Raw genomic sequence first — 23,198 nt, 5'->3', positions numbered from 1 at the left:
TTAGTGCACATTGGGCAACGTCTGCATTCTTTGCCTGAGGACTTCCTCTTTGCCACTGTGCTGGAATATTAACGCTCCCCTGCTCCTAGCTGCCTTTAACTAGTGAATTGAGGAAAGTTGTTCTGTGAATATCGCAGTGTCCTTGCCTCTCATGTGAGCCAACTGTGGGATGTGTGTTTCACACTGACTCTCAAAAATTTCTCGTGGAATTAAGCTCCTAGAGTGATGATTGGCTTGATAACTTACCCATTACTGGCTGCCTTCTCTTCATTGTCTCATTTTTGTCTCCCTTTCCTTTACCTCTCGAATAAGTACTTATACTTAAATCCTTACTCTAGGATTAGGCAGATTGGCCCAAATCTGGGGAACCCAAATTGAGATAGACTCTAATTTCTCTTTCTTTAAAAAAACAATCAGGTTGGGCGCAGTGGCTCATACCTGTAACCCCAGAACTTTGGGAGATCGAGGCAGTCAGAGATCACTTGAGTTCAGGAGTTTGAGACCAGCCTGGCCAACATGGCGAAACCCCATCTCTACTAAAAATACAAAAATTAGCCTGGTGTGGTGGCACGTGCATGCCTGTAGTCCCAGCTACTCAGGAAGCTGAGGCACAAGAATCGCTTGAACTTGGGAGGCAGAGGTTGCAGTGAGCTGAGATGGCAACACTGCACTCCAGCCTGGACGGTAGAGTGAGACTCCATCTCACATAACAGAACAATCAAAAAACATCTTTTTAAAATAATCTTCATATGAGCATCTTATAAACACCCTGAAAACTTAGGAGCACGTATTACTTGTTGAAACATACCCCGTTTCCTTCATAGAACTGTTCACCCATATTTAACCTGATGAGTTTAGCATGACTAAAAGGCTAGAATATCATGGCACCTATTCTACTTGCTTCCTTCTTCAGTAGCTGAACTGGCCTTGTCTAAGTTGAATAGGTGACTGCCTGTGTGGTGTGATTTCAGGGACCCCAGCAAGTCCTCGACCTTCCTCTAGCCTCCCTTACAAAATACAATTCCAATTAAAATATCATTTCAAGAAGAGGATGCATGACATCCATCTGTGGGATTGTCTGCGTTAACTCCAAATTGCATATATTATACAAGTTAAATTCTGTAGTTCCAATAGTTTACAGCAGAAAGGCAGCCGTAGTACTCAGATATCTGACCTGTTTGCCTGGTAGAATTGAAAGTGCCATGTAACTCCAAGCAAAGGAAAAAAAAAGTGGTTCCTAGAACACCTGGCTGAGTTTATACTCCCTGCCAGGAGCTGCCCTGTGGTTCTTGTGGTAGATACAGTCTTGAAGACTCAGGTGGGAAAAACCACACAATGTGGGTGCCACTTTCCTAGGGCTCCTCCTGCTCTTGGCTCATGAGGGGCCTAATTTGTAGTGTCTCAAATTGTGACAGGGATACATTTTCCATCGAATCAGCATAGGTTTTTTGTTTTTTTGTTTTTTTTTTAAACAAAGTCTACAGTTAATATATTTTCTTCCAAATTAGGTTTTCTTAATTACACAAAAAGTGATATATCAGTTTTTTTCCTTTTCTTTTTTTCTTTTTTGAGACAGAGTTTTGCTCTGTCTCCAAGGCTGGAGTGGAGTGGCAGGATCTTGGCTCACGGCAACCTCCCTTGCCTGGGTTAAAGTGATTCCCCTGCCTCATCCTCCCAAGTAGCTGGGACTACAGGCACATGCTACCTCATTGGACTAATTTTTTGTATTTTTAGTAGTGATGGGGTTTCACCATGTTGGGTAGGCTGGTCTCAAACTCCTGACTTCAGGTGATTCGCCTGGCTTGGCCTCCCAAAGTGCTGGGATTACAGGTGTGAGCCATTGCAACTGGCCTGATTTATCAGTTTTCTCATAGAAGTGCAGATAAAGCTGTAAAACAAGGTCTGTTTTTCAAAATTCAACAAAGCAAAGGTCTTGTATCTATTGTCTACTTATCTAGGACTTTATATTTCTTTCCACATAAAAATGCCAACTCTGGATTTCAGCTTTTGAATGGAAGTGAGTTGGTTTCTATTCATTGTATTTGAGGATCCCATACATTTTTTTTTTCTCTAAAACATTCTAAAAGTTAGGACTTAATCTGTGGTTATACTTGGGTTATAATTAATTTATCAAATATGTTACTCTTTTGTCATGACTATATTTAAAAGTTACTGCTTAATTTATTTTTAATGGCTCTTCCTTAAAATGTCTTAATTGTATTACATAAGGGCAAATTATACATAATTAAATAAAAAGCATTTTGTCATCTATGAGAAATTGTTTGCCTTTACATTGCCGCCAAGCAGAGAGAAACCATTTCATTAAGGCAACTCAATTTTTTTTTTTTCCGAGATGGAGTTTTGATCTTGTTGCCCAGCTGGAGTACAGTGGCGTGATCTCAGCTCACTATGACCTCCTGGGTTCAAGCGATTCTCCTGCCTCAGCCTCCCAAGTAGCTGGGATTATAGGCACCCACCACCATGCCCAGCTAATTTTTGTATTTTTAGTAGAGATGGTGTTTCACCATGTTGGCCAGGCTGGTCTTGAACTGCTGATCTCAGGTTATCCACCCACCTTGGCCTCCCAAAGTGCTGGGATTACAGGTGTGAGCCACCGCGCCCAGCCAGGCAACTCAGTTTCTAATCAGCTATGAGAAATTCCATTTATATAGGACTCTCTTCAGTTTGGTTTGTTGGTAAGTGTATTGACCTGTGAAATGGAAATTTGCTTACTAGGAAAACCGTCTTCAGATACAGCCCCTAAGCCCAAGAGAGCTCCCAAACAGAAGAAAGTAGTAGAGGCTGTAAACTCTGACTCAGATTCAGAATTTGGCATTCCAAAGAAGACTACAACACCAAAAGGTGAGGATTATCTTCTTATAACCCTTTAAACATATACTGTATGGAAAAGATGGAATTTTTTCTACCTCATTGAATTTAGAGAGGCTAAGTATCTATTTTGTTTTAAATTGCTTTACTCCTCAGTAAGCAGTGTGTCTAGGAATCAGTGCTGAATATAGTCCAAAGGAGGTATAGCAATTTAGTTCAGTCACTTTGTTTTACAAATTAAAAAAAACTGAGGCTCAAAGAGGTTAAGTAAGAATCCCTAAGAATGGTCCAAATTCTCCCCTGCAGCCAACTCACTGAAAGTTGTTATTAAAAAGTCAGATTAGCACTCCACACTAACTAAACTGTGACACTTATTGTAATGGTCTAGATCCAGGACTCTTAGGCTAGAACTTTTTTTCTCACCTAAGAAATAACTGTACTCAGGACCACACAAGGAACCAGCTCCAGTTCTCTGTGGCATCCCTTCTTTGTCTCCAGAATCTGGAACGCCCTTAAAGATGCTTTATAAAATATGTGTAAGACATGATATGCTCTGAGGGTAGCTGCTCCATCTTTTATTCAACTGAAGGATATCTTCCTCAGTGTGTTTCTTCTATTTCTTAAAGAAGTGGCTGGGATAAGGAGCTGTAGACCAAAGGGAAATGGGGATAATAGAGTGGAAAAGAATCATAGTGACTGGGAAGGTAGTACTCAAGATATGCAGGATTGAAAGCCTTTATAAATTCAAAAATGCTATTTCCCTGATTAATTTGATCAAATATGACATCCCAAGATTATGTAAGGCTATCTTTGTACTTGTCCAATCTAGCTGTCAAGGAATTTTTAAAGATTTAAAATTAATTGCTGTTTAGTTCTATTTTATTTCATTGGCATCGTTGTGGGATGGAGAACATCTGGCCACTACTTAAATATTACCTTTTCTCCTTTCACCTCCAATGATGAGAATAAGAGGTTAGGTAGGTGAAAAAAGTGCTGCATGTGCCAAGTCTAGGTCTGAGAAGGAATATGTATTTGATATTTTATAGTCAATACTGGTGGTTCTCAGATGGTGCCACTCAACGTGGGATATGCAATTGGTTGTTACTAGTCTTTGATAAGTAAAACTGAGTAAACATTTAGACGTTTATGATAATTTTGTTAATAAAACAACGTGATTACATTTTTTGGTAATTTGTGTTGTGTTTTTAAAAGTATTGGCCCATGACAAATTAGAAATTAAAAAATAATTTTAAATCACATGTAATTTAAGAAATACTCTTCCAAGGTATTTCCTTTTCAGGCTCAAGGACCACATAGCAAACACAGATGTTTTATGTATGAAGGGATTCATCATTAAAATTTGTCTTTGGGACTTTCCCACTAGTTTAAATGTATTTGTGAAAAAGTCTTTGGTCATGTCAACCCCAGAATTGAAATGCTACTGCCAAGTTGTTTATAATCACTCATAGTAAGAGATCAGGACTGCAGTGTTCCACTGATTGGGCATGCCAAAGAAATAAACTACAATGTTGTGGCATTTATCTTTTTATATTGCACTTACCCATGGAAGAAAAAACCTTTTGTATCATTTTAAGGTAAAGGCCGAGGGGCAAAGAAAAGGAAAGCATCTGGCTCTGAAAATGAAGGCGACTATAACCCTGGCAGGAAAACATCCAAAACAGCAAGCAAGGTAACTGGGAACATTATTGCACATTAGTGCATGGCTTTTTTAGAAACAGATCTGTAACTGACTTCGTTTGCTTATTACTACAGTCCTGGAACAGCTTTCCACCTAGCATCTCATATCAGTATGGGGCTTGTATATGATATGGTTAAGGAATTATCCAAGTATAAATTTATATAATCAGGACTATTTTCTAAGTAACAGTGTGCTATAAATTAACCTACTTAGAATCTTCTATTTCATCCATTGAGCTATAGTACTGTTATGTTACCTAAATATTAGACTCTTTCAGACTAAAATATTATTTTTCAGACTAAAGACTGTTTCCTTTTAACTTGGATTTATTTGACCAGGGCTAATTTGATTTTTTTTTTAATTGAATTCATTTGACTGTGGCTAATTTTCCCAATTAGTCTGACCCTTTTCCAGAAGTACACTATTTTTTTTTAGGTAAATGAATGACATCAGCTGCCTCCATCCCTTTTTTTCTCTTCCTAGTAAAACTTAAAAATACCAATGTAGATGATCATAGCTTTATGTTGATTTCCACACTCACCTTTTCCATCCAGTCATCTTCTGTGTCTCAGGTCCACCTCGGTGATGCTTTGTGTTTTTTAAAACACTTAACAGTGCATACTCCACATGGTGCGGGAGTCTTGTTTCCGCCCATGAATTCTTGATACGTACTTAGCAATAGGACAGCTTGAATTTTTACTAATCTGGGCATTGTGCATACTTTTTGGGTAAAATATAATTTTAGAAATAAGTGTTACATGTTTCAGGCTAGAACTTGGTAAATATGAAACCACCCAGGTGGCGAATTACTGTATGTAATCTTTTTCCTCCAAAAAATAAGGTAACTGGTCTTACACTTAGGTTAGCATTGCGACTCTAATTAATTAATTTTAAAAGTTCCATTATTTGTAATACTTCCTAAACATAAGTGAAGTTTAAGGAGTGATAGTTCTTCATACTAGTCTTTACTTCTTTTAATAACTTTTAAATCTAATCTAATCTATTGAAAAAAAAAAATCTAGAAACCGAAGAAAACATCCTTTGATCAGGATTCAGATGTGGACATCTTCCCCTCAGACTTCCCTTCTGAGCCACCTTCTCTGCCACGAACCGGTCGGGCTAGGAAAGAAGTAAAATATTTTGCAGAGTCTGATGAAGAAGAAGAAGATGTTGATTTTGCAATGTTTAATTAAGTGCCCAAAGAGCACAAACAAACAAACATTTTTCAACAAATATCTTGTGTTGTCCTTTTGTGTTTTCTGTCTCAGACTTTTGTACATCTGCCTTATTTTAATGTGATGATGTAATTGATGATGGACTTTTATTATTGTGGTAGGCCTTTTAACATTTTGTTCTTACACATACAGTTTTATGCTCTTTTTTACTCATTGAAATGTCACGTACTGTCTGTCTGATTGGCTTGTAGAATTGTTATAGACTGCCGTGCATTAGCACAGATTTTAACTGTCATGGTTACAAACTACAGACCTGCTTTTTGAAATGAAATTTAAACATTAAAAATGGAACTGTGTTCTCTGTCTCTTTACTGAAGATGATAAAGGTGTAGTAAAGGCTCCCACACACCTTTAAAATAAATATATTTTATTCTTTGCCAGGAGACTCCATGGAAAAAGGTAAACAGTATATGAACATAGAAAGCATTGTTAAACAAACAATCTCAATGTACAAACAGAGCCAGTGAAAGTACATCACAGACTTGCTAGTATATATATATAAAAAAAAAAAAAAATTCCACTAGTGCTTAAATGAGAACTAAGAAACTGACACTTGTATCTGTTAACCACTCTACCACAGCTTTCACTCTGCTTCATAGTGATTGAACAAGGTCAAAGGAGTCAGATTCTATGCCTGTGTCTTTGGGAGTTAATATTAGCCCCTTGGCATCATCAAGAAGGCTGGAAAAAAAATCCCAATATTAGGCATGAATCAGGAAGGACACTAGAGTTACATGGTCCAGGTGGTAGACCAGCCTGCTAATTAATTATCCCATGAAATTTCCCTAATGGCTTGTGAACAGGTAAACAAAAACTTCTTAACAAACACTGAAAAGTGTTTCTGCCTTGGAGGCTATCATTACTGTAAAAAAAAATTTTTTTTTTTTAAACTGTGTAGTTATGTCATTAAACAAGTAATAAACCACTTTTAATTTAAAGTGACATTAACAATTGAACAAATGACATTTGATTGATTAACTGAACTGGCAGTTACACTGATACAGAATTCTCTTCTGCTAGTGCAGGGAATTTGTATACTTTTACTGGGCAATATGAAATAAAAGATGCAGTTTGAGAGCATCAGAAAGAGCAAAGACAAGCTTCCATACTAACTAAATTAGAATATCTTCAGTCTTATCTTGTCATACTGTACAATAGTCCTGTTTCCTTACCTTGATGTCTTGACTATTCCATGAAAGCAAGACAGTTATCTTTTTGAACGTAGGTAGACATGTACAGTAGTCTATTTCATAACCTTGGTGTCATGGTTATTTTGAGTATGCAAGACAAAAGGAAAGCACCAAACATACAGTATAGAAAGAACAGAGCCATACTTCTGTATGTACAAAGTCTTCAGAAACTTAACCAGGGGTAAATCATTTTGACTGGGTCTTTGCCATGCAATCTTGAGTGTTCAAAGAGGAAAATAGAAGCTTTTAACTAGTTTCTGGTTGCATGAAATGGCTGATATTTTTAGAATTTGAAAAGTTTGTATTTCTAGGTAAGTTACACAGTGAGGAGTATATATATTGATACATACGAAAACTTCTTTCTTGGTCCTTCTTGAGTTTTAATATAGTTTCAGTCCAAAAACTAAGCAGCAGTAAAAATGTTTTTTCTTGCATTTTAAATCCTGGAACTGAAGGTACTGGGGAATGTTTGAAGTAGCTAGAAAATGTCTTATTGCACGAGTGGTGACTGACTGACCCCACTGTTTTCCACTGAGCTGGGTGAGATGCTAGGACTGTGCTCTGCTGTGTTCCCACTTGAACTTGGGGTCAAGGGTTCATGTCCTTCAGAATTCTCCAGCATTTCTTGAATGAGAGGTGGCATTGATCCAGGAATTTCCATTTTCAAGGTAATTACACGTTCTGCACCTTTTCAAAAGAGATAATGGAAATCTGGTTAAGATAAGGAGTTAAGCTATGACAGATAACCAGGGACCAATTTTCATATATTTTAACAGAGGTGTTTCCTAAGACTGTCACCTAGGAATTATGAAATGTTGCTATCAGGTGGCTTGTTGTTGAAAAGGATCCATCGATTACTATCACACTCATAAATACAAAGATGTATTTGGAATGGGAATTGCATCCACCAAAAATCATGCTTGTTTATTCTGAAGTTAGAATCAGATTGGGTTCTCAGCCAGCTCAGACTCACAGTATGTTGATCAAGAGAGGGTCTTTTTATGATCTGCTAGAACTTTATTCGTCTTTTATGCAAGCAGTAACTGATACGATTGCTCCTTTTGATAACAGAAAATTATGCAAACAATGCCTCCCAGAGGCCATCCTTATTTTACACCATTAAAACATTTTTACTTTATGGAAAAGCAGCAGAGATATGGTGACATTTAAACTTGATGTCTTCGTTTCAGGAAAGAACAATTTACAAAGAGAAGTTCCTGATGAAAGAAGTGTATCTTGAAAAAGACAGGTTGATGCCAGTTACCCCCAAACAGAGGAATTGACAATGTGCGGTTATTAACAACTTGATTTAGCAGCACTCTGTCCAGTACAGTACCCACTAGGTAGCCAAATTTAAGTGAGTTAAATACAATTAGAAAAACAGTGCCTCAGTTGCATAAGCCACACTTCAAGGGCTCGAGAACCTCTTGTGTCTAGTGGCTACTGAAATGGACAGTACAGATTATTTCTGTAATTGCAGTAAATTCTATTAGATATCACTAGTCATCTATACAGAATGACAGTATTAAGTTAAACAGCCTCGTTTTTAAAAATCGAAGATACCATATTCACAACCACACTGGTATCTGCTGTTTACTTCTCTTAATTCCATGCAAGGATGAATTCAGAATGCTCATCGAGGAGACCTCTTAGAAGGAGCTCAAGAATTAAGACTGCTTGTCAAACAAGTTCCCTGTGCTTTTAAGCACTTTCTGAAATACAGAGTTTATTCCTTGGCTAGCAAACATCTTCAGAGACAGAGCAAGTAGTCTGATGGGGAAAGGAGAATGGCAGTAACCCATTTGGTGCCAGGGATCGCTGCTGAGTGGTGTCTCTACATAGAAAAACCTCACTGTTCACATTCAACTGTGATACAGCTCTAGGCACCTCTATCATTGCTTGAGTTGCTACATAAACAGAAAATCACAAGGCAAAGAATATTTATACCTCTTAGGAAGGCAAGAATTCCTTTGCTTAGAAGTGTGCAGAAGGAAATCTGCCTATATACGAAAGAGCAATGGCTAAAGTGATTGAGAGAAACTTAACAAAGGTTTAGATACTCAGGAAAAACTGGAGTCAAGGTTACATAAGCCAGAGGTGTGTAGAAAGCTGGAATTAAATGTATGAACCTAGACAATTAGCCTGTTATAGTACATTCTCTTGAAAACGATGTTTTTCTAATCAGTCAAATTTTAAAGCTCTCAATCATTAAGATAGTTGAATAGGGTAAGATTTGAGGGTTTTTTGGGGGGGTGGGGTGGGGGGGGGATACTATTTCTTTTGATTTCAATGAGAAATGAGTTCCAAAACTTAAAAAGCAACCATTAAACATCCTGAATTGAATAAAGCAACACAACCTGGTAAAGGCCCTCAAGTCCACTGTGTGACTACAGTACTGAGAGCACAAAGACATACCTTTAGCACTGATGCTACGGAGATCTGTGATTTTCATTAAGATCTTTGGAAACATGTGAGGCTTGCTGGGTCGTCTTTTTCTGATATAAATTTTTAGTGCTTCCAGCAATGGTTCTTGTAGTTTATCTACTTTTGTCGGTTCCTCAAGGTCCTGGCGGTCTACATACCAGGAATACAGTATTAAATAAAATCAGGATTTATGCCCCTCTTCCCTCTTCCTTGTTTCCTTATTCCCACTGAGTTCATTAATTTGGTAACTCAATTACATACACAAATTTGCAGACTTACGCAATTGCTTTAAGCAGTGATACTTGAAAGAAAAAAAAAAACCGCCCCCCTTGGTAGTATAAACATTTTGATAGCTGGTTGCTTTTGTCCCAGGGAAAGAATTACCTCCTGTGACCAGAAGGTGTCACTACCGAACTGAATTAAAACCTTGAGCAGGATGGTTATTTTAGCACAAAGTAAATTGGCTCCTTAATTGAAGCCATTACTTTTTAACCACTTACGAGTCAGCCTCCTGTAGGCCAGTAGGGGTCACTACAGAGAAGAAAGCTAAATTTTATCCCAGTCCTCCAAGGGTTGGTGGGAGGGCCCAGCCAAATACTTGTATACCTACCCACTAAATAACAAACAGCACATACAAGTCCCTGGTCATCATTCAAATGTCCCCAGGCAATTCATTTTACAATAGTCTGATCCTACATTTAAGAAAAAAAAAAAAAAAACCTGTGGCAATTGGAGTAATAGCTTTTTGGGATTTCTTTCTGAGCAGAAGGATCCCAAATACCATTACTTAATTTGTAACAACATGAAAAAATACAATGAACCCAGGCATGTATGCCTGGCTGTATTCACATCTTCTCCCATGTAAACAACTCCAAAAGGGAAATGAGGAATTTTTCACAAATTGGCAAGTATAAACTGTTCTTCATGGAATTTCATGAGGCTTTTCTACATAGTTGGTACCTCCACAGATTAAGCAGATGGCACTGAGAAGGCCTGTTTCTGTGTCATCCATTTCCAAAGGCAGGAGCTGGTTGGCAAAGGTGAACACAAGGTCAGTCAGAGGACCAAATCCAGCATTGTGCATCTGAGTTCGATTTAGGGTAAGGCCGTCTGAAAAAGTCATGGTGTCTTGTTCTGGGGTATACCTGGTGCAAATTCTAAGAATCTGGAAGGGGAAAAAAAAAATGATGGATGTTCTAAGCCAGCCTGTCCTGAAATCATCAATCAGATGGAAGCAGGAAATAACATGAAGATTTCCAAGGAGCTCTTACATCACATAGGGCAGTCTGTCCCCCTTTCACATGTTGAATGTCTTCTTTAGCTCTTCCATTAAGAGACTACAGAAGTCAAAACCTAGGGGCTGAAGTTTTTTAGGAAATACTAAACAGGACACAGGAAATTCTGAGAAATATCTTTTTAAAAGTAATTCATTATTTGATTCAAATAAACATTTACTGAGTACCTAAGTATGTCCCAGGCACTGTGCCAGGTGCTGGAGGTTTAAAAAAAAAAAAAAAAGATGAATAAGATTCTATTTTTTAAGAGCTTACGGTGTACAATAAATGACAATATCATTTATTAAATGCAGAGTATATATCAAGTTTTGTACACACCCTATATTCAATCTTTAAAACAGCTTGGTAAAATGAATATTATTCTTATTTTACAAATGAAGGACTTACGATGTGCCCAATGTCACATAGTTAACATGTAACTGAATCTGACTCAAACCCAAGTTAGGCTGTCTCTCCCATGATGCCTCTGTCGCATAGTTACACAGACAGCTACAATACAAGGCACGTGAGTGAAACCAGCAAGGTATTAGGGAGTTCAGAAGAAGGAAAGCTCAGAAATAGCCAAGAGGAAATCAAGGGCAGATCCATAAAGAGGTGGCATTTCAACCAAACCCTAAAGTGTTGGCAGGATTTCTACAGGCAAAAAGCCTGAGTCACTCCGCCAGAGTCTCCCAGTCCCACCCAGTGTATGCTTGACACATAACCCTGTTGGCCCCCTGGGGCGCCAGCTACTAAGGAGACTCCTGCTCACTGACCTGTGCCTCTAAGCCTCACTCAGAGCAAAACAAACTGAAAATGCCTTGCTTCTGTCGATACTCAATCCTGGCTCACGTTTCCACTGCCCTATTAAGCCTAAATGCTGGTAAGGAGCTCTGTGCATTCCAGAGCACTTCCCCACCCAGAACCACATTTCTGCACCAACGGTAAAAAGTCTCTGCTGACCAGGTTGCCATACTTGACTTTTCCCTCTGAAAAAGTTTCAGAGCTGCTTGAAGCACAGAGAGAAGTAAATCAAAAGTGAATAACTCAGTAGGCTGAAGAAGTTGAGAGTTTTTCCCGGATACTGGCACTTAATTTGACTGGGTATAGCCCTGTGAATGTCCACCTCAGTATCAACCTACAGGAGGACAGATGTGATCGGAAAGGCCTGCATTATTCCTGTTACATGGCCATGTGCAGAGACGAGTGGCCTCTGAGGAAGACACAGGACCCCCTACCTAGGAGGGAACTCCTTGCAGTAAAGCCGTCTGCATCCTGCCCATATTCCCATCAGGTCTCCTAAAAAAAAAAAAACTTCTATCAAATCTCTCATCCTGTCAGGGAAACACTGGGGGTTTGGGACCAGGACACTTTCCATGGGGAAGTCAGTCCTATCTGAGTGGTGGTGGATCCACAAGAGCCTCACACCCACTGGACCACACGAACCACGATGGGACAGTTGCACTGCAATGGTCACATGCTTTGGGTTCTCTAAATCTCCAAGAAGGCAGTGACCTAGAAGCCAGCCTTCTTCCTACACAAAGCACTCCAGCGTGTATACGGAGGAAGGCACCAGGACATCCTATAGAGTGAGGGTGCAGCGCCTCTGTTAGTATATTTTTTTAAAAGTCTGACTTCAGTGTGTTATTGGTTAAAACTCCAAGAGGAAAACTGTGAATGAGTAACACTCTTCATCCCCGACATACAGTAAGAGCTAATGTTTTACTCATCACCTACCAGGTACCGTAACTAAACACTAGTGTATTATTTCTCCTGTCAACCCATGAGTTGTTACTATTAGCTGGGGAAACACATATGAATAGCTTATGCTAGGTCACATAAGCTAGTAGAATGATTGGATCTAGGCTATCTTTTTCTAGAACCTGTGCTTTTAACCACTGCTCCATAGCTGCCTCATTCTCTCTTCATGCCAATACTCAAACCTAGACACCTCTCTAAGGTTAGATCACCTTTAGCCCAGTATTGACTTCGATATCAGCCTTACTGGGCACTTCTGTGCAGCACATAACTGCTAACTATTCACGGTGGCCTACCTGGTGTAGAGGGGTGCAGAGCTTGTGGCCTGGAAACGAAACCTCATTTTATATTGGGAGGGGTGGTAGAGATATCTAAATCAGGACATGTCATCAAACTTCTTAATGCTCCTACTATATGATCAAGTGGCAAAGTGAATCAGCAATTGACCATTAATGTGAGTAGTTATCAAAACACTACCATGATCTCTCTTCATTGGATGGGTGGTTACTTTCACCTCCCAGATACTTGCCCAGAGGCCCTTCTGAGCTAGCCCAGCCATTTCCTCTGGGTTCCCAACTGGTTGACCTGTTTCACTTCACCTTGGTAACTGATGGGGTATGAAGCCATTTCCAATGTCAGAGCAGTAAGAAAACTCAGAAGTCATTGAGCATAAAGCCTCACATTTCCCCTGCAAGCCCTGGGAGATAAAGTGTGGTGCCCAACATCACACAAGCAACAGTGCTAGAGCCTAGAATACAGGTCTTCCAATCCCCAGCCTGATGTTCCTTCAACTACCTGGAGAAACATGAGGAAATACTGCCTATGCAGGGAGTTATCAAGCGACAGTCACAGTTAGCATTTTGGGAGGCCAAGGTGGATGGATCATCTGCAGTCAGGAGCTCGAGACCAGCCTGGCCCACATGGTGAAACCTGTCTCTACCAAAAAGCATAAACATTAGCCAGGCCTGGTGAAGCACACCTGTAGTCCCAGCTACTGGGGCGGCTGAGGTTGGAGAATCGCTTGCACTGGGAGGGGGAGGTTGCAGTGAGCTGGGATCGCGCCACTGTGCTTCAGCCTTGGCGACAGAGTAGAGACCCTGTCTCAACAACAACAACAACACAGGTAGTGTGCTCAATATTTATGGGCCCCAAATCCCCAGATACATTTCTAGTCTGGAATCAGATGGGTACTAAGTAAGTCTTTGCAGCTTTAACATGCTGCCAAGAAATGAATGCATGAGATCTGTCCCCTGCAAAAATGAAAGAATCCAGAGATTTGTCGGAAAGGAACCGAAGACCAGGATTTAGGACTTCGCAAATTGCCAATAACTCACTTAGAAACCCACATCCAAACGGCAGCCCTCAAATGTTTCTAACTATTCTATTCGAGAAGGTTTTCCTCCTTAAAAGTTAGAATGCATTTGGATTCTGATGAGGCATTTAAACCATGTTCTGTTGCCTCTCTTCCTGTAAAGTTCAAAGCTGAAACCAAGTACAACCGGTACCTCCAGAGAGGAACGCACGTGGCCCGAGGAGGAAGAATGCGCAATGTCTTCTTTCATCCGAGGAGTCTCCATTCCCTGCCCCGGCCCCAGCCTGAAACAGGACGGCCCCCAAGTGAAACGGGCATCCTCCTCACTGCTTCCGGCTGGTTCTGTCCCTGGAGAGAACCCAAGTCGTTTCATTTTGTCACACTAAAATCAAATGCCAGTGGCAACCACCAAGTACTTCTCCAGGATTAAAACACTCTTTGTTTGAAAGGAAGGCATCTTATCTGGAAAGACGAGCATCCAGGCCCCACGAGATGGGTAAAAATAGCCTGGGCCAGGCTGTCCAAAATGTTCATCAGAGGAGAAAACTCCTCAAATGACTTCTAGTCCCCTTCAGAATAGAATCCAGATTTCTTTCTGTGGCCTCAGTGTCCTCTCCCTACCTTGCCAACTTCAACTACTTCTCCTTTCCTTTGCTCTTGAACTTCCGGCCATCTTGGTCTGCTTTGTGAAGCTTCAATGACACACTGCTGAGGCAGTGTTTGCACTTGCTTTTCCCTTTAGCTTCAGTGCTTCTCCCTGATCTTCACATGGCTCACTTCTCAGAGTTCAGCTTGAATGTCACCTCCTCTAAAGCCTCAGTGAAAATGCTTTCTAAAACCCATTATTTTCTATCCCATCATGCTTTTGGTTTTTGGAATAAGAAATAACATTGTTTTAAAATTGAGGTATAACATGTGGTGGTTTAAAAATATGTGTGCAGGGCCAGGCGCGGTGGCTCAAGCCTGTAATCCCAGCACTTTGGGAGGCCGAGACGGGCGGATCACGAGGTCAGGAGATCGAGACCATCCTGGCTAACACGGTGAAACCCCGTCTCTACTAAAAAAATACAAAAAACTAGCCGGGCGAGGTGGCGGGCGCCTGTAGTCCCAGCTACTCGGAGGCTGAGGCAGGAGAATGGCGTGAACGCAGGAGGCGGAGCTTGCAGTGAGCTGAGAACCGGCCACTGCACTCCAGCCCGGGCGACAGAGCGAGACTCCGTCTCAAAAAAAAAAAAAAAAAAAAATGTGTGCAAATTCTTTGATCCTACTCCCTTTAAGGGGTGGAGCTTAATTCCCCTCCCCTTGGGTATGGCCTGGACTTAGCGATTTCAGTCTAACAAATAGAATATGGTGAAAGTGATGGTGTGTGACTTCTGAAACTAGGTCACAAAAAGCATTGTCACTTCCTTCTTGCTTGCTCTTTCTTGAAACTGTTGCTCGCTCTTTCTTGAATCTCTTGCTCTGGGGGAAGCTAGCTGACATTTCAAGAGGACAGTTATCCAGCCCCATGGACAGGTCCACGGAGAAAGAAACTGAGTCCTCCCATCAATGACCAGCACTACATTGCTAGACAAATGTGATGAGTGATTGTGGAAGCAGAGAGCTTCCGGCCTCTGGAATTCTTTAGATGTCTGCAGCTCTGATTGGTGTCTTGATTGCTATTTCATGACAGATACTGAGCCAGAACCACTCAATGAAGTCAGTACCAGATTCCTGAACCACTGTGACTATGGGAGATAATAATGCTTATGTTTTAAGCTGCTAAGTTTTGTGGTATTTTGTTACATGCAATAGATGATGAATATAGCATACAAGCCTGGAGCTGTACACAAATCTCAAGAGTACAGCTTAAGGCATTTTCCCTAACCATATACCTGTGCAACTACCACCTAGATCAAGATACGGGTATTTCCAGCACCTACCGGCTCCTTTGACTACTCCTAATCAAACCTCTTCCTCAAAAGTAACCATTATTTTGATCTCTATTCCTACAAGTTAGTTTTGCAAGTTCTTGAACTTCAGATCAATAGAATTATACAGAATATTCTCTTTTGTGTCTGATTTATTCACTCAATATTATCTCTGTGTGATTCACCCACATGAGTGTACACAGCAATAGTTCATTCTTTTACACTGCTGTGTAGTATTTCACAATGCAAACCACCACCCTGTTTTCTTTTCTTCACAGCAGTTGTCACGATCTGAGTTTCCTGGCCTATCTCCCTTCTAGAACATGAGCTCCGAGAATGAGACTGCTGTTTACACCTGTCTTGCACTCTGCTGTGTCTTTAATGTCTAGAACAGTGTCCTCCACACAGCAGGTGGTTAATGAATATTTCTTGAATGAACAAACTGAATTCCTTCATCAGACTCTCTTCTATCTTGTAAACCTCAGAGGGAGGCATCAGGGGATTGCCCAGTTTTCAGGCAAAGGAGAAAGCTCAGGTTGTTCACCCATCTTGGTCACTCTACACTGATTGTGTTTGGCAACATGCGGGCAGATCCTGATCTGATTTGACAATCCATCCCCATATGCCTGTGGGAATGTTTAAGTAGTGATACTAGTAACAACGTTTAAGTAGAGATACTAATAACAATGACACATGCAGCACTCATAGTGCCAGTTGTGATGAGTTCTTGGGAACAAAACGTTTTCCCCAATGGGACCTGTAGCCAGCCTGCCTTAACTGAGGAGAAAATACAGACGTTAGAAGCAGCAGGAGAGCCTTGTTACTGTCACTGTCTCTGTTTTGTAGACCAGCACTCTAGTAGCCATTGTTTTGCAATGTTAAGAGAAATAGATGGAATTATTTTAATAATCTATTTTAACTTAAGGTATCCAAATTATTTTTGTTTCAGCATGTAATCAATACAAAAAATCATTGAGGAGATATTATACATGTTTAAATACTATGTCGTTAAAAGACAGTGTTTATTTTGCAATACACACTGCACACCAGGCACATTTCCAGGTGCTCAGGAGCCACAACTACCTCGCAGCTGCTGAACCTGACGGCACAGCCCCAGGTGCTATTGCCTGGCCGCTCAGACACAACACTTCACAAAGGCAGCCTAGGCTTACTCAAGACTGACCATTACGCCTTATTTAGAGGAACACTCACTAGGCGCCAGGAACTAATTAACTCAATTCTTTATTCCAGCAACCTAAATGCAGAGGAGCTACTATTCTACTTATTCAATTGGTGAGGAAACTGAGGCTCAGAGAGGTAAGTTAGCTTCCCTAAGTTCACTCAGCTCCTACATGGCAGAGCTGGGATTTGAACCCCGGGAGTTGGACTGCAAAGCCCACCCTCTTAATCACTACACTGGCTACCCCATAGCAATTCCTGGTGTCTCATGCGGTAATCGCGCCACATCTACGGGTAGGTAAGCTGAGGCCAGGAGAGACCCAGGGCCTCCTCATATGGCACAGATGCCCAGGTGCAATGGTGAAGCCTGAGCTCAGGCTGTGGGACTCCAAGGCCAGAGCTCGCTCCCCACCAGCCTGGGCTCTCGTCTCTACTGAGTCCCCAGGAAGGGGAGAGGGAGGGACAGGTTCACATGGGAACGGGCCCCCATGGCTATACAGCTGCATGGTCTCCAGGGCCTCAAGGAACCACACATCACATTTTGAAGTCACACAGGCCATCACTTTTGCGTCACCAGAAGCAAGATGCTGCTGTGACTGGCATGGGAATATTTTCCTTGGGGGCAGTAAGGGCAGTGGGTGGGTGGCAGGACTCAGGAAGTCGTGTGTCTTGTAGGGAAAGACTTTAAATCTTGAAGCCTTAACAGGCGTGACATTCCAAAAGCAGCATATATGCTGGAATTTGAATTTTGACTTTTAATTCATTTGCTCATTCATTCATTCACAACTATTCACTAAATCCCCCTTTCGAGCCTGGAACTCTGCCACAGCGAGCAACCCTAAGATGGTTCCTGCTCTCACTGAGACAAGAGACCGGGGGAGAAGCTGCTGGGGAATGCACCTGTAATTACGCTATACCTTAAGAGCTTGGGACAGACCCGCAGTGTGAGGAAGGAATCGGGTGGCTGGTCGGGGAAGGCTTTTCTGAAGACATGGCATTTCGGCTGACATGAGGAATAGGCCAGGAAGGATGTGAGGAGAAGAGGGTGGGTAATCGAGACAGAGGGAATGGATGTAAAAAGGCTCTGGGTCAGCTTGACTGAGGCTCGAGGCAGCACCAGGAGGTGATATAGCCAAGAGAGGCGCCCTTGTGAGTTAGGCCAGATGGGCAGCTAGAATTTCCAGTCAAGCTCTTCAAGCCTGCCTGCCCCGCCCCCAGTTTTACAACAGTGTTTACCTCCTTCACCCACCCCGCCCACCTCGTCCTGGCTCCACACTGACCCTGCACCCCTTCAGCCTGCCCACGCTGTTGAATGTGGGCTCTGAGGGCAGCTCGCCTGTGTTCAACATCTGGCTCCACTGTTTACCAGCTGTGCGACCTGGGGCAAGTCACTTCGCCTCTCTGAGCTTTCTCCCATGTTGACAAATACAATCAGTTGCGTTTCTGAAGTTCCAGCTTTGAGAAACACAAGCAACGGCTCTTCTACGATGACAACCCCGGCAGAGGCGAGATGGCCTGAGCCCCGGTCCAGGAAGGAAGGCCCCTCTGGCTTCTGCGGAGTGGCCTGGCTGCACCACCCACGCGTGACCGTGGCATACCAGCTTGCCCCATCATTTGCCCACGCGGGCGGCTATGAACCCTGTCTTCAGAATCACAAGTGGATCATGGTCCCTCACTGTGTTCCCACAGGGTTTAATTTCATTGTAAAAAATACAGCTACTTAATGAATTCTCCACCACAGTCTTTAAACAAACCCTGGCAAAGCAAGTCATTTTCTCATCCGAAAATTGCTCAAGGTTTTCTACTTTGCAAAGGCGATTTTGCCCTCCTTTATCCAGAGGCTGGAAACTCTCTCGGGGGAGCTCTATGGGTTTTTGGCTTCCCCTTGGGCCTCAGCTGCCTCGCCTGCAAAATGTGGACAGTAACAGGAGCCCTGAGGGCGTAGTGCAACTTAACACTAACACTCGCGTAACTGAGGCCTGTGGGGTGCCACACACTGTTCCAAGCTCTACGTGCCACCTCATTTCATGCTTTCTAGAGCCTGAAACGAACCTGCTATTGCCATCTTCATCGTAAATACGAGGAAACTGAGGCTCAGAGAGGGAAGTAACTTTCCCAAGGTCACACAGCTAGTAAGCAGCAGAGCCGGATTTTGAACCCAGGCAAGCTAGTTTCAGAGCCCACATTTAACAGCTGGGCAAGCTGAAGGGGAGCAGGATCCGTGTGGAGCCAGGCTGGGGTGCAGCGGGGTGGGGTGGGGGTGAGTGGAGGAGATAAATACTGTGGCAAAAGTAGGGGCAGGCCAGGCGGGGCTGGAGAGCTTGACTGTAGAGTGCAACAGGACAGGGACTCTCCGCTCTGCCATCACACATAACTTCAAGCAATATTGACGCAGTGCTGCATGACAAGACAGAGCGAATGTTTAAACCAAAAGTCTGACCGCGGTACACCTCTGCTCAAAACCCAGTGACTCTTTAGGAGACCAAGAAGGAGAATCTGTGCACGATCACAGGCCCCACTCTGGGATCGAAGGTCTCGTCCCCTCTGGCTCACTCCCTTCCAGGCACACTCACTTCCTCCAACCTGCCGGGGCTTCCCCTGCCCCAGGGCCTTTGAACTCCACTCTCTCTAGGCTCCTCAGGACCCGCACACCCCTCCCATCAGGGTCTTCTCCTGGGCCTGGCTCTTTCTGGGACACACTGGGAAATTCTGTTTCTTCATTCAGGTTTCTTCAAATGCCATCTGTGTCTGATCTACGTAAACAAGCCCCAGCCCTCCTTCGTTGTGCTCCATCCCAGATTCTGCTTCTGTTCTCCTTTGTTGCACGTAAGACGCTGTCTAATCCATGTATCTGCTTCCTTACTGTCTGTGTCCCCCCAGGAGAAGGTCGGCTCCATGAGGACTGGGGTTTTAGCTTGGTTCCCTCTGCTGCCTCCTCAGGGCCTAGAATAGTGCCCGGCACACAGTAGGTCATCAACAAATATTTGTGGAAGGAGGAAGAGAAGGAAGGGAGGGAGGGAAGAGGAGTGGAGGGAGGGAAGAGGAGTGGAGGGAGAGAAGAGGTAGAGAAACCAAAGTCTGACCACCTCAAGGTTTATTTTTATGATTTTTATTTTAAGTTGAGAGAGACGTGATCCTAATTATTGCAGAAGAGAAGAGGCAGGTGAGAGGGGGTGGAAGAAAAGGCATAAAGGAGACAAAGGAGATTGAACAAGAAGGAAACATGAGAGCAGAGCCAGGTGAAGGGACTACTCCTGCTGCAGGGGCTCCCTCACTTGCCTGAACACAGCCCTAGGATGCTACCAACTCTTGAGTGAAGAAAGAAACATAAAAAAACCCATCTGCAGTGGTTATGAAGAGTCTGCCTATCTTAACAGAGACATTTTTGGCTACTTGGGTCCTGTGGGAAAACATACAACTCAAAGTGGCCTCAGAATCTTCTGGCTCCAACCTCGTGCAGGAAGCCCGGCTATGGGCTGCCCACCAAAGGGTCCCCACCGAGCAGAGGCTAGGATGGGAAATTGCCCTGCAAGGTGAGCAAGGGCAGGACAGGTGAGGCCTTCCATCCTCTGCCTGTATCATGAGGGCTCTCACCTCATGATTCTGAATCAACCCTTCCCAGAGCCGGAGAGCCTCGACTGCGTGTCCCACAGCTGACCGCATCTTCCTGTGAAAGTGCCGGCCCTGGCAGGCGTACAGTCAGAAATATTACCTTGTCTTGTTGAGAGACCACACACAACACAACGAGACATGTGGCTCTGAACAGGCCATACTCAATCAGGGCTGGTGACCCTTGAGAGAGCCTGGGTTTTCCTTTCTAGGGTCTGAGAATAACCTCAGCCTGGGTCTGTCTGTCCATCCGCCCGGTTTCTCTGTCCCACTCTAACCACATATCAATGACTTAGATAAGAAGATTCTTCTAAACAGCTCTGCCAGTGAACATCCTCATTCAAAATATGCTCTTTGAACTTGTGTACTTGCAGGATCTTGTGATTAACTGCCTTTGCTACAAATTCTTGGAAACAAGCTCTTGCCTAGGGCCAAATGGGTATTCCTTCGAGTTTTGTCTTGTGTGACTGGAGGTCTTTGCCCTTTAACTATCAGGACATTTTTCTCCCTGGCCTATTGCACCCCAACCCAGACTCCTCACCCCCATGGCCCAGGAAGGAGTGGCTGAAGGTTTCCTGATTCCCACCACACGGCTGAAATTGCCCACATTAACCCAGCTTTGGCCTTGTCAACGTCATTGGTTAAGTACCTGCTGCATGCTAGGTATTACAGCTGTTAATATAGTTAATCCCATTTAAGTAATTACCTTAGTTAATGCCTTAATGATTTGCATTTCTATTTTATACATAGGTAAACAGAGGCTTAGAGAAGTTAAATAACTTGGCCAAGGTCACAAAAATTGGTTTCTGTTCTACCTGACTACTGAGGGGCTAATGGCTAATTCTTGGATCCACGGGGCTGGAAGACTGCTGCAGGATTCAGTATAAGCTGAGATGTGGAAAGAGAGCTGCTGGAGGCAGGAAGGGGATTTCTAAATTGAGGAAGGGGATTTAAATCTTGTGGAGATTGCACCCTGATCACTAAGTGTGTGGCTGTGCAGAAATAAGCCACTGTCCTGGAGGATCTCAAAGTATACCTCTCACTCCATATGTTGGGGCTGAGAATCACAAACTGTCATCATCTGGCAACTAGACAAAAGAATTAAGAAACAAGGAGAAGATCAAGGTCAGAACCTGAGGACTGGGAAGGCTCCAGGCCCTGCTGGGTGGCTGCGTGATACAGGCTGTCAGAATGACACAGCATTGCTTGCTGTGAACTTGATTTGCTGTGTGTCACCTCACAGATCACTCAGACCCTGTGGTGGTAACTCCAGTCTCTGATAATATCTTGGAAGTATTCTGAGGTTTAGGGGAAATTCTACTGAGTGTTACATTTTAAGTTTTTGTCAGGAAAGCGTTAAAAGACCCAATAATTTTCGTACATTGTTCTAATAGCTCATTGTTAATATCATTATTGATCTGTCAAATTGTCTCTGTTACTCTCTGGTGGTCTAGCTGGTTCTCTCACTGTGGCCCACAACTCTCTCATCTCTGCTATCCCTAAGGGCTCCTGTTTATGCTTCATTATCCTCTTTTTTTTTTTTTTTTTTTTGAGGCAGAGTCTCACTCTGTTGCCCGGGCTGGAGTGCAGTGGCTGGATCTCAGCTCACTGCAAGCTCCGCCTCCCGGATTTACGCCATTCTCCTGCCTCAGCCTCCCGAGTAGCTGGGACTACAGGTGCCCGCCACCTCGCCCGGCTAGTTTTTGTATTTTTAGTAGAGACAAGGTTTACACCGTGTTAGCCAGGATGGTCTCGATCTCCTGACCTTGTGATCTGCCCGTCTCGGCCTCATTATCCTCTTTTACATCCTCTTAGGCCTGGAGGTAGCCCCGTACCACCCTGGCTCTATACCCCACTCCACCCCTGATCTTGCACCACCCCCATCTGTGACCTTGGGAAGACCCCTGCCCTCCTGTTCTTAGTCAGTTCAGGCTGCTATAACAGAGACCTGGCCCGTTAAACAACAACATTTGATTCTCCTAGGTCTAGAGGCTGAAAGTCTGAGGTCAGGGAGCCAGCATGGCTGGGTTCTTGGTGAGGGCTCTCCTCTTAGGGCACAGCTGCCTTCCTGCTATATCCTCACAAGGCAGAGAAAGGGAGCTCTGGTGGCTTCATCTCCTTATAAGGGCACTAATTCCATCTTGGGGCTACACCCTTGTGACCTCGCCTAACTGAATCACCCCCCAAAGGCCCCACCTCCTCAGAGCACCACACTGGGAATTAAGGCTTCAACATACACATTTTTAGAGAATGCAAATATTCAGTCATAGCATGTCTGTGGGCCTCAGTTTCCTCACCTGTACAAAGGGGATATCTGATGCCCCTCGGCTCCCTGCCCTGCTCGTGCTATGCTTCTAGAGCCTTAAAGAGGGTAAGGGGGTCAGCACACTTTGTCTTCCATAGGCTGGATGTCCACCCTGTCTTTCCCTGGTGGGGACTTCAGGCTAGGACTGTTTCCTTGGGTGGGAGCAGCTCCCATTAGACGTATGTGTGCAGAGAGGCCCGTGGAGCCTCTCCCAGGGATGCATCAGAACATAGGGAAAGTAAAATCAGCTTTTGAAGTGCTGTAAAAGCATTGCCTTTTTATTAGGTTTTTCACAGCTTTGGGTATAAACCATTCTGCAAAGCAAATACAGTTACTATAATTAAGCACACAAACACACTCCCACTTAAGAGGAGAGAGGTCCCTGCGTGCGGGTGGTCGTACAGGAAGCTTGAATGTTTATGTGTCCTGTTTGCTAAACAGACCTGAGGGAGAGTGGCAATGCTTACTCAGTAA

The 23,198-nt window shown here is 43.2% G+C and overlaps 2 protein-coding genes across 5 annotated transcripts in view; one reads left to right on the top strand and one right to left on the bottom strand.

Annotated features, from left to right (window-relative positions):
• The window catches only part of TOP2B (DNA topoisomerase II beta), a 73,053-nt gene extending 66,994 nt beyond the window's left edge, over positions 1-6,059 (top strand). For both annotated transcript variants that reach the window (XM_033212815.1, XM_033212814.1), the window contains exons 34-36: positions 2,737-2,862; positions 4,425-4,519; positions 5,551-6,059. In XM_033212815.1, the coding sequence (XP_033068706.1) occupies positions 2,737-2,862; positions 4,425-4,519; positions 5,551-5,721 (392 nt within the window). In that variant the 3' untranslated portion in view covers positions 5,722-6,059. The remainder of the gene's footprint in view (positions 1-2,736; positions 2,863-4,424; positions 4,520-5,550) is intronic.
• A 54-nt stretch (positions 6,060-6,113) lies between these two features.
• Positions 6,114-23,198, bottom strand: part of RARB (retinoic acid receptor beta) — a 775,222-nt gene continuing 758,137 nt past the window's right edge. For all 3 annotated transcript variants that reach the window (XM_033212816.1, XM_033212817.1, XM_033212818.1), the window contains 3 exons: positions 10,338-10,542; positions 9,369-9,527; positions 6,114-7,640 (listed from right to left, as the gene is read on the bottom strand). In XM_033212816.1, the coding sequence (XP_033068707.1) occupies positions 7,444-7,640; positions 9,369-9,527; positions 10,338-10,542 (561 nt within the window). In that variant the 3' untranslated portion in view covers positions 6,114-7,443. The remainder of the gene's footprint in view (positions 7,641-9,368; positions 9,528-10,337; positions 10,543-23,198) is intronic.

The sequence above is a fragment of the Trachypithecus francoisi genome, unplaced genomic scaffold, assembly GCF_009764315.1.
Source record: "Trachypithecus francoisi isolate TF-2019V2 unplaced genomic scaffold, Tfra_2.0 Lachesis_group0, whole genome shotgun sequence".
In the NCBI taxonomy this organism is placed as follows: Eukaryota; Metazoa; Chordata; class Mammalia; order Primates; family Cercopithecidae; genus Trachypithecus; species Trachypithecus francoisi.
This window is presented reverse-complemented; position numbering and strand designations above follow the sequence as displayed.